Below are 26,119 nucleotides of genomic sequence, written 5' to 3'. Positions count from 1 at the left end.
ACTCACCTCACTTCCTGCCACCCTCTCCGACGTCATCTCCGGCGGTATCGTCACGTGAGCTCTTCAAAGTGGTACCCGGGGCTTCCGCTGCTTTATTCCCGTGCCTGACCCTCCTCGGGTCACCGTGCGCTTGGCAATTGAATGGCAGGACCCTAATGGTAACAGCTGTGTGTCTTATGGGCCTCCCCACCCGTGCTCCCTCCTGACCCCAACCTGTGCCCCCTTTATGCGGTGACAGCTGTCGTTTCTTTACAGGTCAGAGCCCCTCAGGACCAGGTTGGAGCCACCATGAGAACCAACAAAGTGTACAAGCTGGTCATCCACAAGAAGGGCTTTGGGGGCAGTGGTGAGAACACACCTGACACCTATTCACTGGGGGGGCATGCATTGCAATGACCTCATATACAGGGGCTGTAATCAGAGATCAGTCACCATGCAGGGCAAGATCTGTGAAAGCTAAAACCACAAGTAGGGCCAAAGCTTTCTTTGGTCACACTTCTGTGGGTCGCAGGAGTGTACTTATTGTGGCTCCCCTGTTATCCAGAATCAGCCAAGGGCAGGCTAAAACCTGTTGTCAGCTGAGGTCTCACAGAGCCTGGATGTATCTCAACCATATTGTCAGGATCCACCCATCGACAGCTACACTATATTGCCAAAAGTATTGGTCGGCCTGCCTTTACATACACATGAACTTCAATGGCATCCCAGTCTTAGTCCGTAGGGTTCAATATTGAGTTGGCCCACCCTTTGCAGCTATAACAGCTTCAACTCTTCTGGGAAGTCTGTCCACAAGGTTTAGGAGTGTGTCTATGGGAATGTTTGACCATTCTTCCAGAAGAGCATTTGTGAGGTCAGGCACTGATGTTGGATGAGAAGGTCTGGCTCACAGTCTCTGCTCTAATTTTTCCCAAAGGTGTTCTGTCGGGCTGAGGTCAGGACGCTGTGCAGTCCAATCAAGTTCCTCACCCCAAACTCGCTCATCCATGTCTTTATGGACCTTGTTTTGTGCACTGATGCCCAGTCATGTTGGAACAGGAAGGGGCCATCCCCAAACTGTTCCCACAAAGTTGGGAGCATGAAATTGTCCAAAATGTCTTGGTATGCTGATGCCTTAAGAGTTCCCTTCACTGGAACTAAGGGGCCAAGCCCAACCCCTGAAAAACAACCCCACACCATAATCCCCGCTCCACCAAACTTTACACTTCGCACAATGCAGTCAGGCAAGTACTGTTCTCCTGACAACCACCAAACCCAAACGTCCATAGGATTGCCAAATAGAGAAGCGTGATTTGTCATTCCAGAGAACATGTCTCCACTGCTCTAGAGTCCAGTGGCAGAGTGCTTTACACCACTGCACCTGACACTTTGCATTGTACTTGGTGATGTAAGGTTTGGATGCAGCTGCTTGGATATGGAAACCGATTCCATGAAGTTCTGTATGCACTATTGTGCTAATCTGAAGGCCAAAGGAAGTTTGGAGGTCTTTAGTTATTGACTCTGCAGACATCTGATTCCAATGATTTAGAGGTGTGTCCTAATACTTTTTTTCAATATAGTGTAACTCCAGCTCTCAGCACACAGCTGTCTGACACTATAGTGAGCAATGGAGGGGCTGTGTGGGGAGAGCGGTGGCTGACAATCACTGTTCTCTGCTCCAAGAAGACTGGGAACTTATTGTGCTGGGTTTCATGGCGGGCTATTGATTAAAGTGTTACTAAACTCAGGACCCTGCATTCACTCTATCTGGTCTCCCACAATACATGGAAATGCAATTGTTTTAGTAAATTTAAACTGCTAAATACCTTTTCTCATCAGCAGTTAGAGCAGTTTTGTGACTTCTATCAGTGTCCAGCAGAGCACTGGTTAAAGCTTGTAGGAGGAGTTTTCATTCTCTTCTATGAGGCTGACCCTCTGTCTGGACAGCGCTAATTGGTTCTGTGTTGATCACATGCACTCTTCCAGGAAAAAAAAAACTCTAGCAATACACACAAGGCTGTGTTCTATCACAATATATATCGGGGACAATAAAAGAAAGAGAGGATCAGAAAAGACAGGATCAAACAGCCTTTTTACACAATGCAGAGTATTAACCCCTTAGGTTCCACAGTGAGTATAACAAGCATGCTTTACTGCATACACAGACTGATTTTACTGTTGTGGGTTTAGTAACACTATAAAGTTTAACTGCATTGCATCTGAGCACCACAAACCAAAACAGCTATTTAATTCATTGCTAATATTCGAAGCAAACTCTCCCCATCCATCCATCTTGTACCAAATTGTATTGTAATTATAATGTCTACCTTCATTTTGCAAAGCGCTGTGCAAACTGTTGGCGCTATATAAATCCTGTTTAAGAATAATAATAATGTCTTCATGCTTTGTTTTGCAGAGAAATCTCTTTGAAAAACACCCCCTAGAATTTCTGCCCGTGGTCATCTTCAATAAGGGCAGATGGTTCATGTAGCATTTACTTCCTGGAATCCATCTGCCTTTAGCTCAGGCATTGGCTGAGCTGAGAACTCTCTCTCCCCTCCTGAAGTCTGCTGTGATGTATTATGTCATTTGCCTAGGCCTGGAAACTGGGAAGTAACTGAAGAAGTGTTAAAAAAAAAAAAAAAAATTAAAACAAGTAAATATGATACAGTGGATATAAAATGTCTACACACCCCTGTTAAAATGTCAGGTTTCTGTAATGTAAAAAAATGAGACAAAGATAAATCATTTCAGAACTTTTTTCACCTTTAATGTGATCTATAAACTGTAAAACTCAATTGAAAAACAAACTGAAATCTTTTAGGGGGGGAAACATAAAAAACTAAAACAATATGGTTGCATAAATGTGCACACCCTCTTATAGCTGGGGATGTAGCTGTCTTCAGAATTAAGCAATCACATTCAAAATCATGTTAAATAGGAGTCAGTTCACACCTGCCATCATTTAATGTGCCTCTGATTAACCCCAAATAAAGTTCAGCTGTTCTAGTAGGTCTTTTATGAAATTTTCTTAGTCCCATCCTACAGCAAAAGCCATGGTCCGCACAGAGCTTCCAAAGCATCAGAGGGATTTTATTGTTAAAAGGTATCAGTCAGGAGAAGGGTACAAAAGAATTTCCAAGGCATTAGATATACCATGGAACACAGTGAAGACAGTTATCATTGAGTGGACAAAATGTGGCTCTACAGGGACATTACCAAGAACTGGATGTCACTCCAAAATTGCTGAAAAGACCAGAAGAGAACTAGTCTGGGAGGCTGTCAAGAGGCCTACAGCAATAATAAAGGAACTGCATGAATATCTGGCAAGTACTGGCTGTGTGGTACATGTGACAACAATCTCCCCTATTCTTCATATGTCTGGGCTATGGGGTAGAGTGGCAAGTCGGAAGGCTTTTCTTACGAAGAAAACATCCAAGCGCGGCTAAATTCTGCAAAAACACATCTGAAGTCTCCCAGAAGCATGTGGGAAAATGTGTTCTGGTCTGATGAAACCAAGGTTGAGCTTTTTGGCCATAATTCCAAAAGATATGTTTGGCGCAAAAAGAACACTGCACATCACCAAAAGAACACCATACCCACAGTGAAGCATGGTGGTGGCAACATTATTCTTTGGGGCTGCTTTTCTTCAGCTAGAACTGGGGCCTTAGTCAAGGTAGAGGGAATTATGAACAGTTCCAAATTCCAGTCAATATTGGTACAAAACCTTCAGGCTTCTGCTAGAAAGCTGAACATGAAGAGGAACTTCATCTTTCAGCATGACAACGACTCAAAGCAAACATCCAAATCAACAAAGGAATGGCTTCACAAAAAGAAGACTACATTTTTGGAATGGCCCAGCCAGAGCCCAGACCTGAATCCGATCGAAAATCTGTGGGGGGATCTGAAGAGGGCTGTGCACAGGAGATGCCATTGTAATCTGACAGATTTGGAGTGTTTTTGCAAGGAAGAGTGGGCAGATATTGCCAAGTCAAGATGTGCCATGCTGATAGACTCATACCCAAAATAACTGAGTGCTGGAATCAAATCAAAAGGTGCTTCAACAAAGTATTAGTTTAAGGGTGTGCACACTTATGCAACCATATTATTTTAGTTTTTTATTTTTAATTCCCTTCACCTAAAATATTTCAGTTTGTTTTTCAATTGCGTTGTACAGTTTATAGGTCACATTAAAGGTGGAAAATGTTCAGAAGTTATTTTTCTTTGTCTCATTTTTATACATCACAGAAACCTGACATTTTAACAGGGGTGAGTAGACTTTTTATATCCACTGTATACTTTCTTATCTAATTAATTATGCTAGCAGCATAAGGATTAACAATAGTCAATGTTGATTAAAAGTGTTGAGTTCCACTTTTAATAAACTTTCTAGTCTCTTGAAGTCTGTTGGTCTATACATTAGGCCCAAGACAGGTTTATGTTGTACCTATGTTGAATATTCTAGACCCAGATTTCTGGTAGTATCCTAACGGTACTCTTTCTGAATTTGCATGTGGATGATTAGGTACCTGTATCTTGTGTATTTCTATGGTTTTCTGTCTATTATCATTGTGATAAAAAAGACTGAGAACTGAGTGATCGGTGGTCATGTGATCGCTCAGTTATCAGGCATAGAGCTACATGGAGGTGCGTATGGATGTGTTTTTTTTGTTTTTTTTAATCCCCAAATTTATCCTTGAAAAAAACCCTGTGTCTGTTACAGAAAATGCTAGATGAAGGTTCTCTGCAATAGAAGAGCTATTATAATCACCATTAGAGATGAGCTCAGGCACCCTTCAAACTCCCATCTCTCCGAATATCCAACTTCCCTTTTTTTTTTTTTAATCTTTCTTCTTTCCTATCCCACAGCACAAACAAAGGGGCAGGATGCTGGTGATGTCAGTGCTCTTATTTAGCCAATATGCTGGATGGGCATACATTTGGGGAATGCTCCTGCTCATCTCTGCTCACCATCACTAACCCCTTCCCATTCCTTCCATTCCAGCACTGCAGCTTCCATTGGAATCTTCAGCTTTTCACACTTCCTTGAGGGACAGATGCTTGTGCTCCCCACCACATTCTGCCTTCATCATCCAATCCCTACATCACTGCTTTTGCCTGTATTGACATAGGAGTCAGAGCATGGCATCACGGGGTGCAGTGGGGAACACAGGCTTCTGACAGTCATGGAAGTGTTGAATGCTGGAGATTAAAACAGAGTGAGATGGGGAAATCGGCCACTGGGGAGTTAAGTATAAAACTTATATTCTGCTAAGCCAAAACAAAAATGTTCCATATTCCAGAGCTTTATTTGGAATTGCTCAGCAACAGCTGACTTTTGGAAAGAAGTCACTACGTTCCATACTAATCTACTGTGACGTTGAATGGGTTGTCTCTGGCTGGTGATACTGCCCACCAAACATATTGAGGGGTAATTTATTTGCACATCAAAACGTGTCACCCCCGTGTGCTACCTTTGCAGCTTAAGAAGGGGAGCTGTTGAAGGGTGGTAAAAAACAGCTCCTTCTACATATGTTGTACCTGTTTATCTTCAGCCCCTCTCCTCTACATCAGTTCAAAGTACAGAATGTGCACAACTTGTCTGAGCTTCAGCAGGCAAGGGCTGTTCACATGCTGTGGATGCAATGCTTTACGGCGCAGTAAATTTAGCATGACATGCCAAGTTGACAGGCAGCATCACCTGTCAAACTCACCATTCAAGCTGCTCGGCTTACAGTTTTCGGCACATTAGCCCCATTATAAACTGGTGTTCAGTAGGACCAGAGGATCAGCCAAAATTGGCATTCAGGAGGGGATAGAATTGCCTGACAGTGGCTGCTTAGCCGTGCTTTCAAAAGCAATCCACTGCAAATTGCTTTTCAGAGAACAGGCTAGAGTGAATCTACCCTAAGAGGGCAATTCACCACTGGCCTCTAGTGTAAGGAGCACTACAGTTTTTACAACTTCGGTTGTTAATTTCTCTTAATGATTATTGTCAAAAATAATTTTATGTAGAGCAGAGGGGTATCATAAAATGATCTACTCTGGATTTCAGATTCTTTGGTTACAGCACATTCCTCTTTTTTTTAATTCCTGTATCGCTATTTTCTGATCGCAATGATACTGATACCATGAACTGTAGATGTACAGTAAGTTTTCACATTGGTTCTCTAGTAGCTAAAAGCTGTTTAAGGGCTTCTCCAGGGTAGAAGAAGTTGAGAAAAGCGGCAGGGGACAATTACAAGCATCTGTCTCCCTATATGGCTTTCCATGAAGGCAGTTGAAAGCCTCTTCTCCTCTCCCTTCCTCAGCTTTCAGCTGCTTTCTTTCAGGGAGATCGGTACTTGTAATTGCTCCACTTCACTGATCACTCCCAATTATAAGATTCCCCCTGCTGCCCGGCCCCACTGTGTGCTCTACAGGAGGATATGTCAGAATGGGGTAGTGGGGGAATGGGCCGATAAATATGTCATTTACCGGCTCCTTCCTTTTCTGAATGAAGAGTCAGTGATCAGTACTGATCACTGACTGTTCATTCATAACTGAAGCCCAGTAAACTGTGTTTACTGGGCTTCAGTTTATGAATGAACAGGAGCCTCTGTTCCTGTTCATTCATCTGCAGTGCAGCTGAGGCTGCAGAGAAAAGGATTGGGGAATATTTCCTCAGTCCCTTTCTCTCTCAAAAGTGAGACTTCAAGGGTTTGTTTCGACCCCTGATATCTCACCGAAGCCCCCCAACAGGGCTGTTAGAATGTAATAAATTTAAATTTTCTAAAAATTTTTTTTAAAAAATGACAAAAATAATAAACATAAAAAACTACTGACACCATCCACTGCTCTACTGACACTATCCATTGCCCCAACCTCCCCCCTCCCCCCTCAGCAATTGTGGAAAAAAAAAATAATGGCTTATTCACACGGGTTCTCTTGCACATACAGTGTGAATGAGTGGTTTGTTTGCCATTTACTCAATAGGGACGCAGCGGCTGCATAAACAGCTGCAGATCATATAAAAGTGGTTCACTCTGTTCAGGCCACAATGCACATGTGAATGAGCCCCAATACCTTATTTACACACAGAACTTTATTACCTCCAATACAGTTCTATCTTTTAGATTTAGCAGGAATTTTGTAAGTTATGTTGTATTTGTGCCCACTAATAAGGATTTTAGTGTATTTTTTGTGAAAAGGAAATGATGACACCGGAAATGGTCAGAATACTCACAGGAAAAAAAGCAGCTACTGCAGTATGAGTTTAAAGAAGGTACATAAAAATGGAGGTAAATACATAAAAACGCTGGTAAACGCAAGTGCTTCTATTAGTTTTTTTTTACCTGCGTTTTTTTTTATTTGCACAAGTGTGAACCAACCCTTAAAGAAGACTGATCTTTTGAAGGAAAAAGTGTAGTTTTCTCAAACAATTGATTGGATATGCAGTTTAGCACTTAGGTGTTCTTAAAGTATATGTTATCCCTCACCTTGTAAAACAACCCATTCGGTATGAAATAGAAACGAAAGGCAAAACATTTGTGTATGTGTGTGTTTATATATACATATAATGCATATGGGCTAAAAGTGCATACTCTCAGGTTTAATTTGAGGGTATGTACAGCCAAATTGGAGGAAGGGTTTAGGAATAACAGCTCTTAAGAGTAGCCATACCCCCTTTTTCAAGGGACCAAAAGTAATTGGACTGTTGAATCAAAAGCTGTTTCATGGCCAGGTGTGGGCTACTCCTTCGTTATTTCTTCATCAGTTAAGCAAGTAAAAGGTCTGGAGTTGATTCTAAGTGTGGTATTTGCATTTGGAATCTATTGCTGTGATCCTACATCATGCGTTCAAAGGAGCTGTCCATGCAAGTGAAGCAGGCCATTGTAAGGTTTAAAAAATTAAATCCATCAGAGAGATAGTAGCAACATTTGGAGTGGCCAAATCAACAGTCTGGTACCTTCTGAGGAAAGAAAAATGCACTGGTGAGTTCAGCAACATAAAAAGGCATGGACGTCCACGGAAAACAACAATGGTGGATAATCGCAGGATCCTCTCTAGGGTAAACAAAAACCCATTCACAACGTCCAGACAAGTGAAGGACACTCTCCAGGAGGTGGGCGTATCATTGTCAAAGTCTACAATCAAGAGAAGACTTCACGAGAGCAAAATACAGAGGGTTCAGCACAAGGTGCAAACCATTCATAAGCCTGAAGAGTAAAACAGCCAGATTAGACTTTGCCAAAAAACATCTAAAAAAAGCCAGAGCAGTTCTGTAAATGCATTCTTTGGATGGATGAAACTAAGATTAATCTGTACCAGAATGAGGAGAAAAAAAAAGTGTGCAGAAGGTTTGGAATCGCTCATAATCCAAAGCATACAACGTCATCTGTAAAACATGGTGGAGGCAGTGTGATGGCATGGACATGCATGGCATCCAGTGGCACTGGGTCATTGGTGTTTATTGATGATGTGACAGAAGACAGAAGCAGCCGGATGAATTTTGCAGTGTTTAGAGATATACTGTCAGTCCAGATTCAGCCAAATGCAGCAAAGTTGATTGGACGGCGCTTCACAGTACAGATAGACAATGATCCAAATCACAACAAAAGCAACCCAGGAGCTTTTGAAGGAAAAGAAGTGGAATATTCTGCAATGTCCGAGTCAATCGCCTGATCTCAATCCAATTGAGCATGTATTTCACTTGCTGAAGGCAAAACTAAAGGCAGAAAGACCCACAAACTAGGAACAACTGAAGACAGCTGCAGTTAGAGCCTGGCAAAGCATCAGATAGGAGGAAACCCAGTCTTTGGTAATGTCCATGGGTTCCAGACTTCAGGCAGTCCTTGCCAGTAAAGGATTCTCAACAAAATATTAAAAATTAACATTTTATTTGATTATATTCAGTTGTCCAATTACTTTTGGTCCCTTAACAAAGGGGGGATGGCTACTCTTAAGAGCTGTAATTCCTAAACCCTTCCTCCACTTTGGATGTACATACCCTCAAATTAAACCTGAGAGTGTGCACTTTCAGCCCATATCCATTATATAACTATATCTTGAATATGTTTTGGTAAATACCTGAAAAAAACTAAAATTGTGCCTGTGTCTAAATACATATAGACCTAACTCTAAATACCCTCCCCTCCCCCTTTTTTATAAGTGATCAAAAACAGGAAAGGGGGGGGGGCGTGTCAGAAGTCTGATCAATGGAGGAGAGCAGGCTGTTTTTTTAAATAGAAAAGCAGAAGGACTGACAGGGACACCAGGTGATTTACACAAAGGAAGCAATACAAAGAGAACAGGATACTATTTCATGCAAGTACATGGTACAGCAGGCACATATCACAAATATGAAATGTTGGGTTTACATATGCTTTAATACTTATTTTTCAATTTCAGCTTCAGGTCTGTAATGGTGTTCTAGCATGCCCCCCCAAGATTTCACATTTCTTTTCTTGTTACTATAAATTTTGTTTGTACATGCTCTTGTATTTAGTTCACTGCAATTTCACTCCAAAGACTGCTCAGAGCTTAAAGTGTATCTAACTCTTGACAACAAAATTGCTACCAGCTGTAGATGTGGTGGCTGTGTTATGCAGGCCATAGACGGTTCTTTTATTGGCCGAATTTGCGGCCGAAAAACGAAAATCGGTCGTCCTGTTGCCACCAATGATTACAAAAATCATCTGTTCTTCATAACTTTTCCAGCGTGACCGATAAAAGAAATGAGGAGGAACCGCAAAAATCGGCCGATTCATTTTTTAGGACGAAAATTCGGCCGATAAACGAACCGTCTGTGGCATGCAATATTCTTTTCTTTAATTTTCATCTGGTTATCCTGTTAGTAATCCACTTCCTGGCCTAGGGTATCAATTTAGGATAGCAGGTGTGTTAGAAATGCAGAACACCTCCCCCTCTCCTCATCACTATAATAAAGGGGAGGTGTTCTATAGTCCACAGAGAGCACTAAGTAGGGCTTATAACACTACAGAGAGGAATTTGCTAATTTATGGGCTGTCTGCCCAGAGCAACATGTATTTTTTTTTATTTTTTTTGCACCCATTGAACAAAAAAAAAACACACTTTCAATTAATATTTAACAGACCAAAAGGGAGCAAATAAGATAAGATGACTGATAGGGTTTATATACACTTTAAAGTCCACTTATAGACATTTCTAGCAGTTATTTTTTTTTTATCTTTGGTGAAATACTAACAAAGAGGACTGCCTGTTCAAAGGGCTTTTGGGGAAACAGTATTATCCTTAGGATAGCTATAGCATTCCAAAGTCTCCCAGATGCTACAGATAAATCTAGAAGATTTGTGACACCTCCCTTTTGAAATAACCCTGACGGCCTTTTTGTATGTAGTATTAGCTTTATAGTACGTGGCCTGCTTTATTGTTTAATCTTATTTATATGCTAATATACAAATTTGTTATTGTCCATCAGGGATCATGTTTGTGCTTTTGCTATGTGTATAGATCTATAGTATAGTTATATAAATGTATCTAAAGATAAATTAATTGCAGTTGATCTTGCCAGTGTGTTTCCTATGTATTATAATTCGGTGCAGGAAACCAGAAGATTTCTACTGTAATCACAATTCTTATCGCATTACCTCAATAAATAGTGACTAATTTTATTAATAAGGAAATATTCTCGCAAAATGATTGTATAACAGGCATAAGTAACCATAATCCAAACAGGGTTACAGGTAAATCAAAAAGGGGGGGGGGGGTGAAGGCTAACGCGTTTCGAAGGGTGCTCCCTTCTTCATCAATTCAGCCTGTTTAGAATTGCTGTAATACTGACACTCAGTGGCTGAATAGCTCCTTGCCATGGGAACTCTGCCATACTGAAGTTTCTATCTGCCAAACCCAGCTCTGATGAAGAAGGGAGCACCCTTCGAAACGCGTTAGCCTTCACCCCCCCCCCTTTTTGATTTACCTGTAACCCTGTTTGGATTATGGTTACTTATGCCTGTTATACAATCATTTTGTGAGTATATTTCCTTATTAATAAAATTAGTCACTATTTATTAGGTAATGCGCAAGGTTTGTGCGCTCTTTCTTTCATCTTCCTCTACAGTTTTATTAAGCTTCCCCAGCTTCATGATAGAGCTGCACAACCTCTGATCACCAGCGGATGAACACACAACACGCTGCTTGTCACTAACGCCTGTTTGATCTAAGTCCTTGAGTGCAGGAGATAATGGATCTTTGATCACAATTCTTATCTCCAGGCTGCATGACAGCCTATAGAAACCTCAGATGGATTACATAGAAGCTTGGAATAATGTGATTTCCATTTCACTGGCTGTCTTGTTGTCTGAAGGCAAACACTAATTTGCTGGAAAAAAATCTCTTCTAGGACAGCTACATACCTTACAAGGGTATTTAGAAAGTTTTGTTGCACATCTTTATCTGTTTTAGTTCCATACAGTATGTATGTACAGTTGTGTAAAAAGGATGTTTACTCCTGTCTTCTTTGATCCTCCCCTTCTACTCTTCCTGACTTATCTCCTGATAGAACAGAGCCTTGGGGGCAAGTTGCACTGCTCTGTTTGGTGTGTATTGCTAGAGAATTATTTTTTCCTTAAGAGGGTGCATGTGATCAGCACAGAACCAATCAACGCTGCCCAGACAAAGGGTCAGGGGTCCTGCAGTTTCATAGGACAGTGAGAGGTGAATGATAAGTCCTCCTACAAGCTTTAACCAGTGCTCTGCTGGCCACTGATAGAAGTCGCAAGACTACTGATGAGAAAATGTTTTTAGCAGTTTATATTTACTAAAATAATTGCACTTCCATGTTCTATGTACTGTGGGAGACCAGATATAGTGAATGTAGGGCCCTGGGTTTCGTAACAGTTTAATCAACAGCCCGTCATGAAACCCAACACAATAGGTTCTCAGTCTTCTTGGATCCGAGAACAGTGACTGTCAGCCACCGCTTTCCCCACACAGTCCCTCTAGTGCTCACTATAGTGCCAGACAGCTGTGTGCTGAGAGCTGGAGCTACACTATTTTGCCAAAAGTTTTGGGACACACCTCCAAATCAGAGGACTTCGTAACACTTTAAGTAGAAAGGTGCCTTGAAGCCTGGAAAACATTGCACCCGCGATCAGCAGATTGCAGGAGCCATGCAGGACTCCTCATTGTATCTGTCTGCTTGTACCTCGTATGAGCTGGAAGAGACCATGAACTTCCAGAGGGCTCAACAGCGCCATGGTAGTTCATTGAGAGCCACAAGCTGACAGCCGCAAGGCTGTTGGTACTTGTTGTTTCCCACTCACAGAACTTTGTGACTGAGTGCTTTTTTTTTTTGTGTAAAATCGTAATAGCAAGCGAGAGGGGAGAAGATTCCTGCTTATTGTCACTAGACGCTGTGGAGTGCGCAGTGGCTGTAGGAATAGGAACATGTTAAATGGGTGGAACATGCAACATGTTCCAAAGCTGAACTTCTCCTTTAAATATATCTTCATCCACCACCATACATAATATTAAAAGATTCCAGGAGTAGTAGAAGAGTTCGGTGCTTAACTGGCCTGCCTGCACTCCAGACCTTTCACAACTGAAAATATGTGGCTTGTCTTGAAACAAAAAATATGACAAAAAGACCCAGGACTGTTGAGCTGGTAGAATACTTTATCAGGGAAGAATGTGCCAACATTCCTCCCCAAAACTCAAGCAACTGTTCTACTAAGCTCCCAGATGTTTACAGAGTGTTGTTAAAAGAAGAGGGGATGCTACATCATGGTAAACATTGACCTGTTTTGAGATGTGTTATTGCCATCAATTTCAAAATCACTTTTTTTTTTAAATTTCCTTGAAATAGTACATTTTCTTTTTTTAAACATTTGATAGATTTTGTATTGTGTATAAAATATGGGTTTATGAGATTTACAGATCATTGCATTCTGTTTTTATGTGGCTTTTATACATCAACTTACATACAACTATTTTTAAATTGGGGTTGTAATGTGTACTAAATATTTAATTTAAAGGATTGTGGCAGCCCCAATTAGAGGGGGTAGTGAGTATTAGTATGTGTCTAACAAAACAAGATCTTTAAAAATGGCTTAAAGGATAAGTTCACCTTTTGGACAAAAATAATAAATGCACATTTTTTTGTAGGTAAAAAAATGTGCATTTATTATTTTTGTCCAAAAGAGCCTGGAAAGCATTGCACCAGCAATCAGTAGATCGTTGATGCCATGCAGTTCTCCTGCAGACCTGTCAGATTATCTGCTTGCTGTACGGGATGTATTCTGACAGGAAGCTTCAATGAACTACCACGGTGCTCCACAGCGCCACGGTAATTTATTGAAAGCTACAAGCCAAGAGCTGCTAAGTCTGTCAGGACTTCATTCGAAGAACTCTGCGAATGGGTGATGCGGCCATGTGGGCGGAGCCCCACATGGCCGTGCTGTTTTAAAATCTGACTGACAGTACGGGGAGAAGTCTCCCCCTACTATCTGTAAGAGAGAGGGGGGGGGGGGGGGCGGCAGGCGTGGCTATGGGAACATGTTCCCAAAGGTGAATTTATCCTTTAAATGTTACAGTTCACACCGTGTAATATCATAGCTTTTTTAGAGCAAAAAAAAGAAAGCCAAATGTACATATTTACATATGCATGTTCATATATAAAAAAAGTAACTCTGTTTAACCCTTTTATTTATTTCTTCCAGATGATGAGCTCGTGATAAATCCTAAAGTTTTTTCACATATAAAGCTGGGAGATATTGTAGAAATTGCTCATCCCAATGATGAATATAGGTGAGGAGCAATCATGGTGACTTGAGTCAAAGCATATATAATCTCTGGTCTTTTCATTATCCCACTTCGAATCAGTTGATTTCCTGGGTCAGTGAAGCAGCTGCGTGCTAAGAGTCACAGCCAGCTGCCAAATAGGCAGGTGGGTGGATCCCAACAATACGGTTGGGATCCTTCCAGAGCCTGAAGCGCCCCTGTGACGTCAGCTAACATCGGGATATAACCTGCTATAAGCTGACTCTGAGTCACAGGAGTGCAAAAGTAAGCTGGCCCAAACAAACTATTTACTGCACTAACAGATTACACACAGTACACATTGTTAGGCACAAAGTGAACCCCTTGTTCGCCCCTAAATGGTAAAAGATAGGTTCACCTTTCATGACTTGTTACATCCATATTCCAGGTGTAACATGTAACACATTAAGAATGGACCAGCCCACGCTCCCCCCCCCCCCCATTGTGACAACTAGTCTGTGATCTTCTCCCCGCTAGCTGTCACAATTTTAAAAAAAAAAAGAGTGCTCTGTGAATGAATGAACTACAAGTTCCAGCAGCCGACAGGCTTTGTGGCTGTAGGCTTGTAGATCTCAATGGATAATAAATGCATATTTGTTTTACCTACAAAACAAAAAATGAGCATTTATTATTTTTTGTTAAAAGGTGAACTTATCCTTTAAAGCAGTAGAAACCTTAATACCCTCCCCCCCTCCCCGAAAACTGTCACTGCTGCAAAGCCTTCGATCTTCACCCAGTCTTCCTTCCAGGTTCCTGGGCTGCAGTCACTTGAATGGCTGAAGCCACAATGATGTCACTCCCGCACGTGTGGGAGCTGCAGCTGCAGCATACAGCTCTGAAAGGTATGCTGTTCCTTCAGGACGCATGCGCCAGTGATGTCGCTGGCTGCTGCTCACTAGAATAACTTCTAAACTGTGCTTTATTATAAGCTTACCTGTAGAAAAAAGTATACAAATTTAGTTTACCACCAATTTAACCCCTTCCCAGCTGGTGTCATTAATACAGTAACAGTGTATAGTATTAGCACTGATCACTGTATTAGTGTCACTATTTATATCAATGTCAGTCAATGTACCCCCCATCTGGTGTCAGATTGCCCGCCATACTATTATAGTCCCACTATAAGTCGCTGATCACCGCCATTACTAATGTGTGTGTGTGTGTGTATGTGTGTATATATGTATATATGTATGTATGTGTATATATATATATATATATATATATACCATGGTTTGTAGACGCTATAACTTTCATGCAAACCAAATAATATACACTTTTATTATTTGTTTTTTTAACAAAGATGTAGAAAAATAAATGTTGGCCTAAATTTATGAAGAAGTTAATTTTTTACAATTTTTATTAGATATGTTTTGCAGTAGAAATTAAAAAAAAAGTTTTTTTTTTCAAAATATTCTGTTTTTTTTCATTTACGTAATAAAAAATAAAAACCCCAGTGGTGATCAAATACCACCAAAAGAAAACTCTGTATTAAAAAAAAAAAAAAAAAAATATATATAAATTTCATTTGAGTACAGTATTGCATGACCATGCTATTGCCAGTTAAAGTAGTGCAGTGCCACATAACAAAAAATGGCCTGGTCATGAAGGGGGTAATACCTTCTGGAGGGAAGTGGTTAAACATGGAGCAATATCTTTTATCTTGAGGAGAGCGTGGGATTAGGAATTCATCCAATATTTGTGTACCCAGAGTCTTGTGACCATTTAACTGGGAGCTACCATCTTTGGCCCCCTGGGTCCATATCCCATATCAGGAGACCAGGAAGCATGGTCCATGAGAGCTTGCTGCTGGTTGTCAACACTTATGATTACAAAGCGCTATTTGACCATTTTAACCAGGGTCATTTTTTTCTGGTGAGTGAGAAATTCACTTATTGTTTACACATGGTAAAAAAAGAAAATTCTTGACCTATGAGACTACATTTCCATGGGACTGTCACTCAATATATGTTCACTATTCATTATATTCTGCCCGGGACTATTATTTGCTTTATGTTACTGATGGAAAACTCTATTTTGTGTCTACCTATTCATGAATTTATCTAAACATGGAGTTAGCCTTTAACCCTTGAAGTTGGGGGGGGGGGGGGAGAGCTTGAAAAAGTTCAAGCAGATGTCCTACTACTGCTTATGGGCAATATCACTTTGTGAGTAGTTGTTATTGATACGTATTAACTTTGTTTAATACTTCATATAATGTTTCCAGTAAGGAAACACCATCTTCTGCTATACAGTGTATTTTTAATAACTTTTTATTTTATGAACGTGAATTCTTTTCTTCAGGAGGGTATTTACAACTTGCTTTTCCAACCCGTCTTCAGCCTTTTGAGGACATTTAAAGGAAAATTAGTTTCCATTAGTGTGCATCTTCTATTTCCAGCTTTAATAAAATTGTCAATTAAGTACAATGATCAATCTTAAAGTGGTATTAAACTCAAAAGCAAAAGTTTAATATTGCAGCTTGCCCTTGGATATTGTGGCTGCATTAGTTTTCACTTTTAGCTTTGCTTTCTTCTACTTTTCATCTGGTGATCCAACCTGTAAGTCTGTTGTTTTTCAAAGGAACAAGCTTTCCAGCAGAAAATCTCAGTTACATAGATGAGACAAACCATTTAAAACTGGCAGGGGTGCCTACAATTATTCTCATTTATTTATGTAAAACTTTTATCCCAAAAAGGAAAAAAACTATTTGCTGTAACTGCTCATAAAGTATTAGCTTGAATTTGGCTTCAATTTGTTAGTGTACCTAAATCTACTAGTACACCTAATACTCCCCTCCCCTCATGACTGTTAGTGCTGCTGTCCAAAGATGTCCCTGTGCTCCTTCATCCAGAATTTAGGCACGCTAATACAGGAGGTGTGTTACTGGTCAGATTACCAGGTGAAAACAGAGGGGGGAAAAGCTTATATAAAGAAAACTAATGCAGCCACCACATCTAATGATTGGTAAGCTGCAATAAAAATTTTTTTTGGTTCTTGGTTTAATACCGCTTTAAATTTTACAAAGAGACATCCATAGTGAATTAGTAACAGTAGAAAGAAAAGCAGGATGCATACTCCTCTGAGGGCAAGTAGGCAGGTTTTTATCACAGTAGACTACAACTTTTTAATTGGTTGCTTAAGGCAACTATTTGCATTGTATTATAGAAACTATTGCAGTCATATTTTGTTAAGAATTGCAAAGAGCTGTAAAAATGTACAAGTACTAGTCAGAAATGATCTCTGAATGGGGATTTTGTTGCTGTTGGTTTCTGTTCACACTTTTATATTGCTTTAATGTTTAATTTTATCAGTATATGTTATTTTACCTTGTGTTGTTATTATATATCGCTTGTCAGGCTTTATTGCATTTTCCATGTTATATTTGCAGCATCTGTAAATTTGTTGAACACATGTTGTATTTTTACAGCCCTCTCTTGTTGCAAGTGAAATCGCTGAAGGAAGATTTACAGAAAGGTAATCTATGTTTGACATACTGTACTTATACCACAATATCATCCATTTTGGTAATTCCTTGCTATTGTAGTCAACTAACCTTTCACTTTCTGTGCAGAAACTGTCAGCATTGATCAGACAGTGGCTCAAGTTTTTCGCCTTAGGCCGTACCAGGATGTTTATGTTAACGTAGTTGACCCAAAGGTAAATTCATGGACTCTTTATCTGATATCCTTATATCCTTTTAAATATTATTATGCATAGATTACTTGGATGTTACATGGAAACTATGCTTACTTTTACCTACTTGTACTACTGATTAGGGGTGTTGGCACTGGTTAAATGCCATCTTCCAGTACAACAAAAATGGTGCCCCACCATATTTGAAATTAATATTCTTTGTCCTTTTATGCTAACCAGATATGCCTCTTTTCCTCCACCACACTTTGTGTGGTGGGTTTATAAGCTGTAAATGGCCAAAAAAGAATGCACATCTCATGGTATATTTAAAGAGAGTACTAATACCACACAAATTCTTCTTAATGAAGCTATGAAATGAAGGGAAATCATTTGTACTGATGATGCAGTTAGTGATTGTCATGTCTTATTTATTTATGTTTTTAATAACTAACATGGTATACTTGCCTGCTCTGTGCAATGAAATTTCACAGACTGGCCCCGAATCTCCTCTTCGCGGGTCCCCCGCTGGTGCTCCTGGCTCTTCCTTTTCTGAGTGCCCCAATAGCAAACTGCTTGCTCTTGCAGGCTCAATCCTGAGCCACGCTGTCTGCATCCATAAACACAGACAGCAGCTTGCCCCCTCCCGCTCCCTCCTCACTGGACAATGGCTTCTGTTGCCTCAGCAAAGCCTATGAGTGCAGGGAAAGAAGACAGAGCTGCTACAGAGTGAGGAGGTAAATATAAGGAGAAGAGAGGGGAGGGCGATACTTCTACCCAAACAAGTTTAGGCTGTAGAACCACTTTAACAATAAAAGGTTCTTATGCATATTTTATGTTTATATGTTCTTAGGATGTGACACTTGATCTTGTGGAGCTGACCTTTAAGGATCAGTACATAGGACGAGGGGACATGTGGAGACTGAAGAAAAGCTTGGTGAGTTCTGAAAACAAAACTATTACGAAAATAATTGTACTTTATTTTTCTTAACAATTAATGATAGAAAAACATGGCTCATCATTACTAAGTTAAGAATAACCCTTCTATTTGCAGGTGAGCTCCTGTGCGTACATTACTCAAAAGGTGGAGTTTGCTGGGATCAGGTAAGCTGGCTTTCCTTTTGTATATGGTACCTTGGACATTTAAGCAGGGTATACAGTGAAGGAAATGAGTATTTAATCCCCTGCTGATTTTGAATGTTTGCCCACTCACAAAGAAATGATCAGTCTAAAAATCGAATGGTAGGTGTATTGTAACACTGAGAGACAGAATAGCAACAAAAATTCAAAAGAAATGCATGTCTGACCTCTGTGATTGCCAACAAGGGATTTGCTGCCAAGTACTAAGTCATGTTTTGTGAAGGGGATCAAATACTTATTTCCTTCACTGTACATGCTGATTTTTTATTTTTTTTCACAGATCCCCACATCAACACAAATGACATTGATGCAAGGATCTCTCTCCCCTCCCCCCCCCCCCCCCGTTAGACCAGCATCTGTTGAACATCTGTTGAACAGACGGCGGTACACACATACCGACAGTCGGCCAATTCCTGCTGAACCAGCCAACTTTCTATATGTATATTCCCAGCTTTGGAGTGAACTACATTCTTCCTCTCTCCAGGACAATGAGAAGTTCTTTAAAAATTCATGTATAGCTTTGCTTCAAGTTATCACAACCTATTTTAAAAAAGTGTACATGCAAACAGAGTTAAAGGATAAGTTCACCTTTCGTAACATGTTACACCCATACTTAGGGTGTAACATGCTACTGTAAGACTGCACCCCCGTCCCCCCGATGTGATGATTCTCAATGAACTACCACGGTGCTGTTGAGTGCCGTGGCAGTTCATTGATCCTTCCTGTCAGTGTAAAACTGCCTGTACTAGGAAGGAGCAGACCGGTTATACTGTCAGTCTGCAGGAGTCTTGCATGGCAGCAGCAATCTGCTGATCGCTGATGCAATGCTTTCTAGGCTTCTATAACAAAAATAATTGTAAATGCACATTGTTTTACCTGCAAAAACTTGTGCATTTATTATTTTTTGTTAAAAGGTGAACTTATCCAGTAAGTTCCCTCATGGTTTCTGTCTGGTGGGGTCTAGTTTTTTTTTCTTCACTGGAGAATACCATTAGTTATAGTTTAGTTTTGCGAGCCTGTAGATTTAATCTATATTGTCCATATATTATGCAGTCTGATGCTGTAGTTGCTAAATTTGGGTGTACATGGAAAACAATAACGCTATTAAATTTATGCCTAGATCTAATTAGAATCTGTGGGAATACACGCCCCACCAGCTGATTAGCAGCTCATTGTCTGGTAATTTCAGAGCTTTTGTTCACCTTTATGATGAATAGGGTTATTGTTCACATATAGTACTGCAGAATACATGGGTGTACACAGGGATGCAGTCCTATTTTGTGACCGCTAATGTTTGCTATAGTGCTGACTTGCTTTGTGTGAATGATATAGGGATGACTAGAAGCTTACAACTATGCACTCACATGAAAAGGCAAGCTCTAAAAAGTGTGTCTGTAATCAAACCAGTTAATATTGGTGTCAGCATCTCTGCACACATTTATCTCGGAACAATGATCAGGAGCTTTGATGCAGATATCATCGTGGGCCTTTTGTCATTGTGTTCAGGTAAATATTGATTAAGGCCCTGTTAATATGAGTGCGATGCAATTTTCCTCATTGTGTTTTTACTAGTTTTACATGTGGTTTTAGGTGTGCTGCCATTAAACTCTATTAGAATGTGCATTTTCATGAAAGTTCATTAACCACTTCCCGACCGGCCGTTGTATATAAACGGTCGGACGGTGGCAGTGCAGGGTCGGGTGGCCGTTTATAAATGGCCTCCCCGCACCCTGCTTGTGCGCGCTCCCTGGGAGCGTGCAGCACCGCGATCCGGTGCCCGCTGTGTCCTCCGGTGAAACACCAATCGTCGGACGAGACCTCTGTACGAGGTCCCGATCATGTGATCACTGATTGGCCAATCAGTGATCACATGCAAAGTAGCAAGCAAGATGTCACTTGTGACATCATTGCTTACTACGTGTGAATTCTGTGAATGATCACAGAGGTCACATGGTACAAGGCTATTCACAACAGCCTTGTACCATGTGACAAGCTGTGACCAATCACAGCTCACTCTGTATTTCTCAATGACTGCAAGAATGCAGACAGAGAGAAAGAGAAATGATTGCTTTTACATCCTATATGGGTGTAAAAGCAATCAGTGTAAAAAAAAAAAAAATCTTCATCACCCCCTACAAGTAGTACAGTGTCACCATGGTGACACTGTACTGCTAGGGTGACAGTATGTAGAAAAAAAAAAATAATATAAAAAAAAAATAAAAATGTAAAAAAATATTTAAAAATTATAGTTTTTGGTTATAAACTAATTTAGATTTTTTTTTTTACTAAAAAGATAACGGAATAAATTTTGGCCAAGATTTATGATGAAATATTATTTATTTGCAAAATTTAAAAAAAAAACACTTTTTTTCAAAATTTATGGACTTTATCATTTACATAGCAAAAAAAAATAAAAATCCCAGCGGTGAATAAATACCACCAAAATAAAGCTTTATCTGTCTCAAACAAATGGTAAAAAATTCATTTGGGTACAGTGTGGCATGACCGCGCAATTGTCATTCAAAGTGTGATAGCGCTGAAAGCTGAAAATTGCCCTGGTCAGGAAGGGGGTAAAAGTGTCCGGTCTGGAAGTGGTTAAAGACCTGCATGCTGTATTTTTGATGCGCTTTCCTAAAACACGTGTTGTAATAGAAATTAATGGCAGCACACCTAAAAAGCAGTGTAAAACGCGCATATGAATGCAACACGGAACAAAGGCACCACGCTGATGTGAATCCAACTTTATAGTGTAAGTGTAGGCAACAGTTACATAATTGGTCAAAATACATCTGCATGAAATGTCATCTCCATTTTTTTAAATTCTGTTCCAACAGGTTTCTAATCCAGACACCCTTTCCATACAGTATAGAAACTCCTGACTATGTAATTTCTCCACTGCAGCCAAAGTAACACCGCTTAGTTCAAGGCTTTGATTTAATAGTGGAACTGATCAAGTTCTATCTGTACTGTGTTTTTAAGGCAGGCCATAGACGGGCCGTTTATCGGACGAATTTTTGGCCGATAAACAAAAAATCGGTCGGCCCCATTGCCGATGCTGCCACCCATGTCCGCGAAAAATGGCCAATTTTCACAGATTTTCCAGCATGACCGATAAAAATAAAAGAGGAGATCCACGAAAAACGTCCGACGGGCTGGCCCCACTATCGGTGTGATTATCGGACGATTTTTTTGTACGGATGAAAATTTGGCCGATAAACGACCCGTCTATAATTCATACAGGCGGCTAGTGCCCTCTGCAAATTCTAGCTGCAAGGATGCAGATTGTTGACAGGCGTGTGCAAAGAGCTGCGACTACAATGACAGACTAATCGTGGCTGCAGCTATTTTTGATTATTTGCACACACAGCGATTTACCAGCGGTTAGGAACAGATGGTAGGGGCAGATCGTTGTTTGCATCCAGCCACAATCACTTTAGGCAATCCCTGGCTGTAGGAATAGTTATACAGCTCTTCACACACACGTTATTCCAGACGCTGGAATCCACAGATCTGGAATGTGCATGGTGTGCTAATCTCATGTGTGAATGGACCCTTAGTTAGCAAGCTCTGTTTGTTATGTTCACAGTGCTGTGTAATATAATAACGACTTGCTGATTTACAGAGCTGCGCCTTCCTCTCCCAGTAAAGCAGGCCATAGAGGGGTCAAACATTGGACGATTTTTTTAAAAAAAATGAAAAATCGGTTGTTCGATCGGCCAAGGTTACCACCAACGTTTAAAAAATCGGCCGATTTTCGACCAGTCTATGGCCGGCATTAACCCCATAACTTCTGTCACTTGGAGAGACAGGGGAGTACACCATACAATGTGACAGCAATACAAATACATTATTTGGATTACAATGTTTTTATTTGGATACAGATGTTTTTATTTGGATACAAATGGATACATTTGTTGCAACCACAAGACTTTTTCATATAAAATATAATAGCGGACTGGACTTCCAGTTCGTAGGACGGATTCAGGTGTCTCCCATTCCTATGATCGATTCACTTTAGCAGAATAAAATTCCTCCTCCCTCCTCCTCCATCGGCCTATCGTCAAAATCGGCCGCAAATTTACCAACATGACCGATAAAAAAAAATGTGAAAAAACCCAGAAAAACGGCTGACCAATTAACCCACTAATGGTACGAAAATCGGCCGGTTTTTTTTCGACCCGTCTCTGGCCGGCATAAATTTGCTGGTGTAAAGGGGATTGCATGAGACTAGTACAAAGAAGTAGATCTAGAAATGATACATAACTGATTTAAATGTTGGTATTTTATCTCCTTTACCTACAGTTTAGGAGTTAGGATTAGGGTTAGCAGGTAAAATCAGTGGTTGGGGTTATGTTTTTTAAGAGATTAAATACTAGGATATGTTTTAAGGTTAAGGTGGAAAAAAAATGCCATTTTTGTAGGTGTGTGTGATGTATATGTATATACAGGGGGGTTGCACAAAAATATGGAAACACTACATGATTAGCAGGTGATAAAGTGACGACATGTTTCGCGCGGAAATGATGTAGCATTCTTTTGCACCTAGCTAACAGGTGGGAAGCCTCACTTTCTTCATTCACTACGTACACTGCTGGTAATATGGAGTCATGTCAGAGTTTACTGAGCTTAAAAAGAGGGTAAATAGTTGGTGCCCGCTTAGCTGGTGCCTCTGTGACTAAAGTTGCCAATTTATTTGCCATGTCACAAGGTACATTATCAAACGTTATCGCAGCATATACAGTTCCCGGGTAAACGCCTGATGAGCATAAGCACAGTCGATATGGTCAGCTGACCAAAAGAGTCAAAAGGAAATTGCGCAGGATTATAATAAGAAAACAACTGCTGCAAAAGTGACTGCAGAGCTCAATCTCTGTCTTCCAAAGCCCGTGTCTACAAAAACTGTGCAGAGGGAACTCCGTAAGCAAATCATTCATGAGTGAGCTGCAGTTGCCAAACCACCAGTGACCAATATTAATGCTCAGTACAAAGAGGAGAGTGTGGTGCATTACCCATAAATCGTGGACTATCAGTCAATGGAAGACTGTAATATGGTCCAATGTATCGAGCTTCACATTGCTTCCAACCACCAGGCATGTTTACATGTGGCGAACACCGTCCCAAGCTTACAACCAGGACCGTCTTGTGCTAACGGTAAAGCATGGTGGTGGTGCAATCATGGTTTGGGCAGCCATATCTTGGTATTCTGCCAGCGACTATGTACAAATTTGGTGCAGACATTGTTTCCCGAAGAAAGCGCCATTTACCAAGATGATAATGCTCTGATTCACATAGTTTGTATTGTCAAATCGTGGTTTGACTAGCATGCAGACGAAGCCTTGCACCTTCTCTTGGCGCCGTAATCGCTGGACCTGTGTGTTTGTGTGTATGTATATGTGTGTGTATATATATATATATATATATATATATATATATATATATATATATATATATATATATATATATATATATAAAACAGTTTTTAATCAGCAGAGGGAGTTGTTAATCAGTTTCAGCTGCTTTGATGTTAATGAAATTGACAACAGGTGCACTAGTTGGGCAACAATGAGACGACCCCCAAAACGGTTGTGGTTTTACAGGTGGAGGCCACTAACATTTTTTCCCCTACTCTTCTTTCTGACTGTTTTTCACTAGTTTTGGCTAGGGTCAGTGTCACTACTGGTAGCAGGAGGTGATACACGGACCCTACAGAGGTTGCACAGGCAGTCCAACTCCTCTAGGATGGCACGTGCCATTGCCAGAAGGTTTGCTGTGTCTCCCAGCACAGTCTTAAGAGCATGGAGGAGATTCCAGGAGACAGGAAGTTACCCTAGGAGAGCTGGACAGGGCCGTCGAAGGTCCTTAACTTATAAGCAGGACCGGTATCTGCTCCCTTGTGCAAGGAGGAACAGGAATGAGCACTGCCAGAGCCCTACAAAATGACCTCCAGCAGGCCACTGGTGTTAATGTCTCTGACCAAACAATCAGAAACAGACTTCATGAGGGTGGCCTGAGGGCCTGACATCCTCTAGTGGGCCTTGTGCTCACTGCCTGGCACCATAGAGCTCAATTGGCATTTGCCATTGAACACCAGAATTGGCAGGTCCGCCACTGGCGCCCTGTGCTTTTTCGCAGGTTCACTCTGAGCACATGTGACAGACATGAAAGGGTTTGGAGAAGCCGTGGGGAACATTATGGTGCCTGTAAAATTGTTCAGCGTGACTGTTTTGGTGGTGGGTCAGTGATGGTCTGGGGATGCATATCCATGGAGGAATGCACAGACCTTTATAAGCTAGACAATGGCACCCAGACTGCCATTAGGTGCCAGGATGAAATCCTTGGACCCATTGTCAGACTTGACGCTGGTGCAGTGGGTCCTGGGTTCTTCCTGCTGCACGAAAATGCCCAGCCTCGTGGCAAGAGTATGCAGGCAGTTTCTGGAGGATGAAGGAATTGACACCATTGAATGGCTCCCATGCTCGCCTGACCTAAATCCAATAGAACACCTCTGGGATATCATGTTTTGGTCCATCCGACGACGCCAGTAGCACCTCAGATTGTCCAAGAGCTCAGTAATGCCCTGGTTCAGATCTGGGAGAAAATACCCCAGGACACCATCCGTCATCTCATTAGGAGCATGCCCCGATGTTGTCAGACAGGCAGGCATGCATACAAGCACGTGGGGGCTTACAAACTACTGAGTACCATTTTTGAGTTGCTGCAATGAAATTTCAGCAAAATGGACTAGCCTGCTGCATCATTTTTTCACTTTGATTTTCAGGGTGTCTTTAAATTCAATCCTCTGAGATTAGGGTGCACAACCCCAGTTAATGCATGAAAGCAGAATCACTGCTACAATAGGAACAGTCAATTAGCAACGTTTAACAGATTATACAGTTATGAGTAAGCTTCAACCATTTACATGCAACACTGGCAATAAGAGGGAGAAGGGAAGTCTTGTTGGCTTATCAGCTCCCGCTGGGCCACCGGTGTTACAAGGAATATGCAGGGAATTATATAAATGTATACTCCTGCATAATTATGTGTAGGTACCCTTGTCTGAGTAACAATGGCCTTAGAAAGGAAGAAGTCAATTTTAACTTGAAATTGCAGCTGGAGTCCTGTAGTACTAAAAGTTTCTACGGTGACAGTATCCGCTGTCTTCTACTAGCAACGGTGGGGCCCATAAACATTATTGAATACTGGTAATTCAATGAAGTTAAACAGGCTATGGTACTGTTCAAAGCAAAGGTCCAGGTGACTGAGGTGTAAAGATGTCTGCATGCAGTGTCTCTAGAGTGATGACAGAGGTTGGGCATCCACCCGCTCACCAATCCTGTTGATGGCACAGTCTCTTAGGAACAAAGAGTTCTTGAATAGGCTCTTGAATGTCTGCTGCGGTGTGTAAAGAGTCCGCATGACAGCCTGTCAATCCGGCGGACATCGATGTCTTGTGTGATGCTGGACAGTGGCAGTCCCAGAGCAGAGAAAGGCCAATGAGATCTTGTTGTGGCGATCGGCGTTGCAGCACTGCAGATCTGCTGCCCATAGATTTGCAGCTGCAGGCCTGCAGGTTGTCTCTATAGGACAGCTGCCT

At 41.0% G+C, this 26,119-nt stretch overlaps 1 protein-coding gene across 7 annotated transcripts in view; it reads left to right on the top strand.

Annotated features, from left to right (window-relative positions):
• Positions 1–4: 4 nt before the first annotated feature.
• DEPDC5 (DEP domain containing 5, GATOR1 subcomplex subunit) overlaps positions 5–26,119 on the top strand; it is a 152,876-nt gene continuing 126,761 nt past the window's right edge. For all 7 annotated transcript variants that reach the window (XM_089653247.1, XM_089653252.1, XM_089653250.1 and 4 more), the window contains exons 1-7: positions 5–158; positions 256–346; positions 13,656–13,743; positions 17,183–17,229; positions 17,327–17,412; positions 18,239–18,322; positions 18,440–18,489. In XM_089653247.1, the coding sequence (XP_089509373.1) occupies positions 156–158; positions 256–346; positions 13,656–13,743; positions 17,183–17,229; positions 17,327–17,412; positions 18,239–18,322; positions 18,440–18,489 (449 nt within the window). In that variant the 5' untranslated portion in view covers positions 5–155. The remainder of the gene's footprint in view (positions 159–255; positions 347–13,655; positions 13,744–17,182; positions 17,230–17,326; positions 17,413–18,238; positions 18,323–18,439; positions 18,490–26,119) is intronic.

Source organism: Staurois parvus, unplaced genomic scaffold (assembly GCF_062004578.1).
Source record: "Staurois parvus isolate SC_StPar_1 unplaced genomic scaffold, SC_StPar_1.0 ptg000704l, whole genome shotgun sequence".
In the NCBI taxonomy this organism is placed as follows: domain Eukaryota; kingdom Metazoa; phylum Chordata; class Amphibia; order Anura; family Ranidae; genus Staurois; species Staurois parvus.
This window is presented reverse-complemented; position numbering and strand designations above follow the sequence as displayed.